This window comes from Giraffa tippelskirchi, chromosome 10 (genome assembly GCF_054371585.1).
Source record: "Giraffa tippelskirchi isolate mGirTip1 chromosome 10, T2T-mGirTip1v1.2.pri, whole genome shotgun sequence".
Lineage (NCBI taxonomy): Eukaryota > Metazoa > Chordata > Mammalia > Artiodactyla > Giraffidae > Giraffa > Giraffa tippelskirchi.
Genome location: NC_137284.1, coordinates 46,177,360 through 46,186,416, shown reverse-complemented (window position 1 = coordinate 46,186,416; position 9,057 = coordinate 46,177,360). Strand labels below are relative to the sequence as shown.

The 9,057-nt window shown below is 39.4% G+C and overlaps 1 protein-coding gene and 1 long non-coding RNA gene across 4 annotated transcripts in view; one reads left to right on the top strand and one right to left on the bottom strand.

Annotated features, from left to right (window-relative positions):
- Nucleotides 1-9: 9 nt before the first annotated feature.
- Nucleotides 10-4,395, top strand: LOC145524075 (uncharacterized). Its single transcript, XR_014067138.1, has 3 exons — nt 10-275; nt 1,219-1,458; nt 2,639-4,395. It is a non-coding gene; the product is annotated as an uncharacterized LOC145524075 (long non-coding RNA).
- An 877-nt stretch (nt 4,396-5,272) lies between these two features.
- Nucleotides 5,273-9,057, bottom strand: part of BKGD (beta-keto-L-gulonate decarboxylase) — a 33,315-nt gene continuing 29,530 nt past the window's right edge. For all 3 annotated transcript variants that reach the window (XM_081535592.1, XM_081535593.1, XM_081535594.1), the window contains 2 exons: nt 7,350-7,466; nt 5,273-6,471 (listed from right to left, as the gene is read on the bottom strand). In XM_081535592.1, coding sequence (XP_081391718.1) covers nt 6,298-6,471; nt 7,350-7,466 — 291 coding nt within the window. In that variant the 3' untranslated portion in view covers nt 5,273-6,297. The remainder of the gene's footprint in view (nt 6,472-7,349; nt 7,467-9,057) is intronic.

Sequence of the window (9,057 nt, the reverse complement as noted above, 5' to 3'; positions counted from 1 at the left end):
CACACTTCCGGCCGCGCGCCTGGGTTGAATACCTCTGTGGTGCGCGGAAGAGCTTCTCGGTCTGTGAAAGGCGTGGCTGGCCGCGGGAAGGCTGGATCCCTGCGGTCTGCCTCCGTCTTAATTGTTGCTTGTTGGAAAGTGGTGGAGGAAGGCAGGAAGAAGTCGGGCGAAAAGAGATAGGAATGGGCCCCTGCATCTTAGGAACAAGAGGCCCTCCGAGAGTGCTGAAATGTGAGGAGAAACGACGGAGCTGAAGACTTGTAAAATCTCACCAGGCAAGTCTAAAAGGTTGTAAAATAAGGGCGTAGTTTGAGGAAAACAATGAATTGTGCTTAAAGCACAGTTACAAAATTTATAAAATTATACTGCATAATTTATTATCTAAACTCCTGTAGTAGTAAACTCTAAGATGGCAACAATCTCAGGCATGTAATATGCGCATAATATTAATTTCATGCCTGACTAAAAGTTCTTCACTTTCTGCCACAAGGGTTAAAAGTTCTTCACCTTCTGCCACAAGGGTGATATCATCTGCGTATCTGCTGCTAAGTCACTTCAGTCGTGTCCGACTCTGTGCGACGCCAGAGATGGCAGCCCACCAGGCTCCCCCTTCCCTGGGATTCTCCAGGCAAGAATACTGGAGTGGGTTGCCATTTTCGTCTCCAATGCATGAAAGTGAAAAGTGAAAGTGAAGTCGCTCAGTCGTGTCCGACTCTTAGCGACCCCATGGACTGCAGCCTACCAGGCTCCTCCGTCCATGGGATTTTCCAGGCAAGAGTACTGGAGTGGGTTGCCATTGCCTTCTCCCTGCATATCTGAGGTTATTGATATTTCTCCCAGCAATCTTGATTCCAGCTTGTGTTTCTTCCAGCCCAGCGTTTCTCATGATGTACTCTGCGTATCAGTTAAATAAGCAGGGTGACAATATACAGCCTTGACATACTCCTTTTCCTATTTGGAACCAGTCTGTTGTTCCATGTCCAGTGCTAACTGTTGCTTCCTGACCCGCATACAGATTTCTCAAGAGGCAGGTCAGGTGATCTGGTATTCCCATCTCTTTCAGAATTTTCCACAGTTTATTGTGATCCACACAGTCAAAGGCTTTGGCATAGTCAATAAAGCAGAAATAGATGTTTTTCTGTAATTCTCTTGCTTTTTTGATGATCCAGCAGATGTTGGCAGTTTGATCACTTGTTTCTCTGCATTTTCTAAAACCAGCTTGAACATCTGGAAGTTCACGGTTCACGTATTGCTGAAGCCTGGCTTGGAGAATTTTGAGCATTACTTTACTAGCGTGTGATTGTAGACTGAGTATATTCTTTGCAGCCAAAGATGGAGAAGCTCTATACAGTCAGCAAAAACAAGACCGGGAGCTGACTGTGGCTCAGATCATGAACTCCTTATTGCCACATTCAGACTGAAATTGAAGAAAGTGGAGAAAACCGCTAGACCATTCAGGTATGACCTAAATCAAATCCCTTATGACTATACAGTGGAAGTGAGAAATAGATTTAAGGGACTAGATCTGACAGACAGAGTGCCTGGTGAACTATGGACAGAGGTTCGTGACATTGTACAGGAGACAGGAATCAAGACCATCCCCAAGAAAAAGAAATGCAAAAAAGCAAAATGGCTGTCTGAGGAGGCCTTACAAATAGCTGTGAAAAGAAGGGAAGTGAAAAGCAAAGGAGAAAAGGAAAGATATACCCATTTGAATGCAGAGTTCCAAAGAATAGCAAGGAGAGATAAGAAAGCCTTCCTCAGTGATCAATGCAAAGAAATAGAGGAAAACAATAGAATGGGAATCAAAACTAAGATCATGGCATCCAGTCCCATCACTTATTGGCAAATAGATGGGGAAACAGTGGAAACAGTGGCTGACTTTATTTTTCTGGGCTCCAAAATCACTGCAGATGGTGATTGCAGCCGTGAAATTAAAAGACATTTACTCCTTGGAAGGAAAGTTATGACCAACCTAGACAGCATATTAAAAAGCAGAAACATTACTTTGCTTTAATGCAGACATTAAAAGAGTCGGACATGACTGAGCGACTGAACTGAACTGATACTTCTGGAGATTATATCTTCCTAGATGTAACTGTTTTTCTTTGCGTTTTCAACAGTTTTATAATTTTCTCCATAAAGGTTATATGTAATTTTTGTTAAACAAAAATACTGCTGTGTACTTTTAGTAACATGTAATTGGTATCTTTTTTCAAATTTACTTTTTTGTTTTGGCTGCACCACTGATGGATCTTAGTTCTTCAACTAGGGATCAAACCTGGGCCGTTGGCACTGAGAGCACGGAGTCCTAATCACTGGATTGCCAGCGAATTCCTTCCAAATTTATATTTTTAGCCATTTTTTTTGTTGGTATGCGGAAATACAACTCATTATTGTATATTGATTTTTACATTTAGAAACTTTATTTCTATTGAAGTATAGATACAATATTGTATTAGTTTCAGGTGTACAGCAAAGTGATTTAGTTATATACGTTTTTTTCTCAGATTATTTTCCATTATACGTCTCTTTGTTATACAGTAAATTCTTGTTGCTTATCTATTTTATGTGTGCGTGCTAAGTCGCTTCAGTTGTGACTGACTTTGTGCAATGCTATGGTATGTAACCTGCCAAGCTCCTCTGTCCATGGGATTCTCCAGGCAAGAATACTGGAGTGGATTGCCATTTCCTCCGCCAGGGATGCCATGCTCTTCCCCACCCAGGGATCTCTTACATCTTCTGCATTGGCAGGTGGGTTCTCTACCCTTAGTGCCACCTGGGATGCTCATACCTGTTCCCACACTCCTAATTTATCACCCTGCCCCCACCCCACCTTCACTCCTTTTCCCCTTTGGTAACTGTATGTTTTCTGTCTGTGAGTGTGTCCCTGTTTTGTATATAGATTTTTGTATTACTTTTTAGATTCCACGTTTAAGTGATATTTAATATTGGTCTTTCTCTGACTTATTTTATATACTATGGTATTCTCTAAGTCTATCTGTGTTGCTGCAGATGGTAATATTTCATCTTTTTTATGGCTGAATAATTATATTTGGACTTTCCTGGTGGCTCGGTGGTAAAGAATCCACCTGCCAATGCAGAAGACATGGGTTCAGTTTCTGGGTCAGGAAGATCCCCTGGAGAAGGAAATGGCAACCCACTCCAGTACTCTTGCCTGGAAATCTCCATGGACAGAGGAACCTGGTTGGCTACAGTCCATAGGGTCGCAAAGAATCAGACATGACTTAGTGACTGAACAACAATATTTATATTTAGGAACCTATTTGAACTCAGTCTGATAATATAATTATAGATCCTCTTGGGTTTTCAGGAGGTCAACCATGTTTTCTGCTGAAAAACTGATTTTTTGCTTCCTTTTCAGTTGTTATACCTGTTCTTTCTTGTCTTTTTTCCTGGTTGAAACTCCAATAGTTAATGATATTGGGCATCCTTGTCACATTCCTAAAGTGAATATGGTATTAACATAATTTTGCAAATACCTATATCTAGCTAGCATTTATGCATTGGAGAAGGGAATGGCAGCCCACTCCAGTGTTCTTGCCTGGAGAATCCCAGGGACTGGGGAGCCTGGTGGGCTGCCGTATCTGGGGTCGCACAGAGTCGGACACGACTGAAGCGACTTAGCAGCAGCAGCAGGTAGCATTTTAAAAATTGCTTCTCAGAATATGCACTAGATGTTAGCTTCATGGAGTTCAGGTGATCCTACTTTGTTCACAATGGCCTCTTTGCTGTTTTTTGAAACTACCAAGTTCTCTTCTGGCTGAACCTTTAAATCTGCCAGAAAGGATGTTTCTCCAAATAACATCATGGCTCACTCTCATTTTTTCAGGACTTGGCTCAAATGTCTCTGTATGAGCGGCTTTCCCTGATCCCTCTCTATAAAATGTGTAAGAGTCTGATTCCACTTCTGATGTTTGATTGCTGACAGATATTAAGCCTTACCTCACTCCTTCCTCCCCTTCTGCCCCACATTTGTGTGATAAGAAAGCCTGGCTGTGGGCTTCCCCGAGTGGCTCAGTGATAAAGAATCCTCCTGCCAATGCAGGAGACACAAGTTCGATCCCTGGTCTGGGAAGATCCCACATGCTGCAGAGCAGCTAAGCCTGTGCACCGCAACTATTGAGCCTGTGCTCTAGGACCCTGTAGCTACAACTGCTGGACCCATGGGCGGCAACTACGAAAGCCTGTGTGCCCCAGAGCCCGTGCATCGCAACAAGAGAAGCCACCGCGATGAGAACCCAGACACTGCAACTGGACAGTAGCCCCTCTCGCCACAACGAGAGAAAAGCCAGTGCAGCAATGAAGACAGAGCACAGCCAAAACTAAATGAATAAATAAAACAAATAAAATTATTATTAAAAAAAAAAAAAAGCCTGACTCCTTCTTGCTTTGACACCTGTGGAAAATTCAAACTGCATGCACAACCATCACCCTGACCCGACCTGCTAACCATCATAAAACCCCCAAGCCAGTCTTCTCTCCCTGTTCTCTCAGGCCATTTTTGGACTTGCTTGGGAGCTGCCCTGCTACCCCCAGAAAGCCTCATTATGGGAATAATGAAGTCTTTTGGACCCCCTTGGTGTGTGTGTGACTTCATCATTCTCAACGACTGAGCTGGGTGTGGAGTCCACCTTTTCTCAGTGTGGGATGCCCACAACAAAACAGAATCCTCCTTCAGCCTTTCATCTTTCTTCAGAGCACTAATACCACCTGATAAAATATGATAAAATATGTATTTGCTTATTTGCCTTCTCCTACCATGTAAAGGACTGAATGATCGATCCCAGCATCTAGTGAAGTGTCTGTCATAATCATTCATCCATTCATTCATTCAACAAATATTTATTGAGTGCCTACTTTGGGCAGATTCTGTTAAAGGCACAGTGATATTGTGGTGATCAAAGCCCTGCCATGGAGCCTACGTTTCCAGAGGGTAGGCTATGTTGTTCATTCTGTATGTATTTGTTAAGCGAAAGAATACTAATATTATTTTTGCCTAGAGGTAAGATATTAATACAAAACACAGGGACTCCCTGGTGGTGCAGTGGCTAAGATTCCAGGCTCCCAGTGCAGGGGGCCCGGGGTTGGATCCCTGGTGGAGGAACTAGATTCCATATGCCACAGCTCAGAGTTCCCATGCTACAACCAAAGATCTGCCATGCCACAATGAAGATCGATCTCCAGTGCCTCAACTAAGACTCAACACAGCCAAATACACAAATAAAAATTAAAGAATAGAAACACAGTATCATTGTGAACATAAAATTTTTATTCATTTTTTGTTACAGACTAGTGTTTACTTAAAAGTAATATTTAGGAATTTATTCTCATAGGACATGTTATAGTTAACATCCAATGACAATCAAAACATATTTCCTGATGATTTATTATATGCTTAGTACTAAAAAGCTCCTAAATCTGTAGTGTTGGTATTACAAGATTAGAGAGTTGTTTTTGGCAAATGATTATTATAGAAAAACACTGAGGAAAATCTCAACCATTATAATCAGTAAAGTATAATTTTATATTTCACAAAGGACAGTAGTCATATTTAGCAACAGCCTCACTTATACACTATACACACTTCAAAGTTGTATTTCGATGCTTTTTTTTCCCTTCTCTTCTTGCAAATAACCAACAAGATACAAACTGCTTCCAACTGACAATCCAAACAAAGGAGGAATCATGGCTAACTGTCTATTGCAAATATTTGTGAAAGGCAAACTGCAAACTTCTAATTATGGTTCAACTTCACCAAAAGAAGTAAAGCTGCTCCCTCTGACCATCTTATTCCATGAAAAAAAAGTGTACTCTGACTTCTAAAATGGATTTTTAAAATTCAGTAGGAAGATGTAACAATAATCAACATTCCAACACTGATTTTTCTAATACCCAGAAACATCTACTTAGCAGTTGTGAGACCAATTTGAAAAACTGAATAATGTTATATAAATGTAAATTACTATTAGCTAGTAGGAATAATCACTTGATTCTTAATGTTTATACTTAATTATAAACATAAGAATGATTTTTAGAATAAAAATAACGAACATTTCCAACATGTGTCTTGTGTTCCCAATAGTCCCTCTCAGATAGATCTGTGAAATAACACAGAACCCAATGTTAACATAACTTTCATTTCAAAGGCCCCCCAAAATAGCACTTAAGTAGTGAGATCATTTCTATTAGACTTTATATTAATATCAATTAATGAGTTAATCAATCAATTAACCTTAGTTAATTATTACTTTTTCTAAACAAGTACCAGTTGATTTAATCTCGCCCAAACGAATGGGTCTCTTTTGGTTGATCAATGCGATAGAGAAACTCGGCAGGTAAGAAGTATCCAAGGTACTCCACTTTATCTGGGGTGGTGTCATAATGGTAATGTCCACCTTCTCCATGATGACTGAAACAATGAGTGTGCTCCAACCGCAAATCAAACCCCTAGAACGGCAGAGAAGCCATCTGTTAGTCTTCCAATTATTCTGCATAGAACTTAAGGGATAGGAAACCTTTTTAATTTAGGCTACAGTAATTTTTGGGGGTAGGTAATATAGTCACATGAATCAAAATTCAGAGGGTGCAAAAGTTTATATTCAGTAAATGTATCTTTCCATCACCACTCACTTCCTTTCCTTAAAGGCAACCACAGTAAGCAGTATCTTCTATATCCTTCCAGAAAGATCTCTTTTTTTAATTACTCATAGGTAGTATTCTGCAGCTACTATGCTGTATGTTGTTTTTCTTAAATTAACAATATAGCTTTCAGATCATGAGAGCGTCCTAATTCTTTACAAAAGAGATTTAGATTATTTCCAGCCCTTCTGCTATTACAACAATGATGTCATGAATAACCCTTTTCATTAATCATTTTATCATGTAAGAATATATTTAATGATTAATTCCTAGACATGTAATCACTAGATCAAAAGATATAACTAGTCAGTATAGTGGTAGATATTTGGCTTGAATTAGTCTATATTATTATTTTTCGAGGGTAGAAAACTAGAATATAATGAATAGTATGAAGAACAGCAAATAAAATAGGAGATCTGAATCCTGTCCTGATTCTACTATTTAATAACATAACTTTGGATGCTATTTAAAATGTTTGTGCCTTCAGTTCTCCAAAGGTAAAATCTACTTTGCCTAGATCTTAAGTAGTCAGCTATTTGCTTCCTTACCTTTCAAGGTAATTCTAGAAACTATCCTAGTTCTTAATTAAGAACACAAAAAGTACTTAATTATTCTAAACGAATATTCTAAAAATCAAGCATTACCACTGTAATATCTTGCAATGTAAAAGACAGACATAGACTTACAGGGTCTCTGGAGACAAAAACTGGCAGACAAACCAAAGGAGCCTTCATCTCATAAAAATGCAACCATTTATTCACGTCTTCATCAGAGTTCAATGGACAGGAAGAAAATTCTGCAGGCTATAATAAAAGGACATTAAACATGTAAACATAATGAATATTACTGAGCTAAAAATTTAAATATAATTTCATTGTTAAAACCTTTAGGCTTTCTTATACATTCTACTGCTATTTTTGGCACCAGGAGATTCACATACCCTAGTTTTCCAAAGGACCGCCAACCAATGTGTACACACTGAAAGATTTGAGTGAATAAATAAAGGAGTCTATTGCTGTATTTTTATTTTTCATAGCCTCTCAGCTTTCCTATGAGCATATCCTCATCCCAGTCTTAAATGTTATTATTGCTACTGCTAGATGGAAAAACAAAAAGCAAGGCATTGAAAGTGGAGTAGAAGCGTCAAAAAGAATAAAATATTGAGGAATACACTTAAGGAGGCTAAAGAGTTGTACAGTGAAAAGTACAAAGCATTGCTGAAATGAATTTTAAAAGACTCCAATAAATGGAAAGGCATCTTGTGCTCATGGATTGGACAATTTAATATTGTTGACATGTCAATACTATCAAATATGATCTACGAATTCACTGCAATTCCTATCAAAATCCCAATAGTGTTTTTGAAGAAATAGAAAAATCCACTGAAAAATTCATATGGAATTTCAAGGGGCCCCATATTGTCAAAACAATCTTGAAAAAGAAGAAAGTTGGAAGTTTCACAATTCCTGACATCAGTTCAGTTCACTCAGTCATGTCTGACTCTTTGTGACCCCATGAATCGAAGTACACCAGGCTTCCCTGTCCATCACCAACTCCCAGAGTCCACCCAAACCCATGTCCATCGAGTTGGTGATGTCATCCAGCCATCTCATCCTCTGTCATCCCCTTCTCCTCCTGCCCCCAATCCCTCCCAACATCAGGGTCTTTTCCAATGAGTCAACTCTTCGCATGAGGTGGCCAAAGTATTGGAGTTACAGCTTCAACATCAGTCCTTCCAATGAACATGCAGGACTGATCTCCTTTAGGATGGACTGGTTGGATCTCCTTGCAGTCCAAGGGACTCTCAAGAGTCTTCTCCAACACCACAGTTCAAAAGCATCAATTCTTTGGCGCTCAGCTTTCTTCACTGTCCAACTCTCACATCCATACATGACTACTAGAAAAACCATAGCCTTGACTAGACAGACCTTTGTTGGCAAAATAATGTCTCTGCTTTTAAATTATATGCTATCTAGGTTGGTCATAGCTTTCCTTCCAAGGAATAAGCGTCTTTTAATTTCATGGCTGCAATCACCACCTGCAGTGATTTTGGAGCCCCCCAAAATAAAGTCTGATATCAAGCTTACTACAAAGCTGTAGTAATCAAAACAGTGTGATATTAGCTAGCATAAAGACAGGCGTACAGATCAATGGAACAGAAGAGATCCCAGAAGTAAATCCTTGCATATATGGTCAAGTGGTTTCTGACAAGGATGCCATGACCATTCAATGGGAAAGGACTATCTTTTTAACAAATGGTGCTTGGAAAACTGATGTCCATATGCAAAAAAAGTGAAGTTAGACCCTTACTTCATACCAGATACAAAAACTAAAAATGGATCAAATACCTAAATATAAGAGCTAAAGCTATAAAGACCGTTAGAAGAAAACATC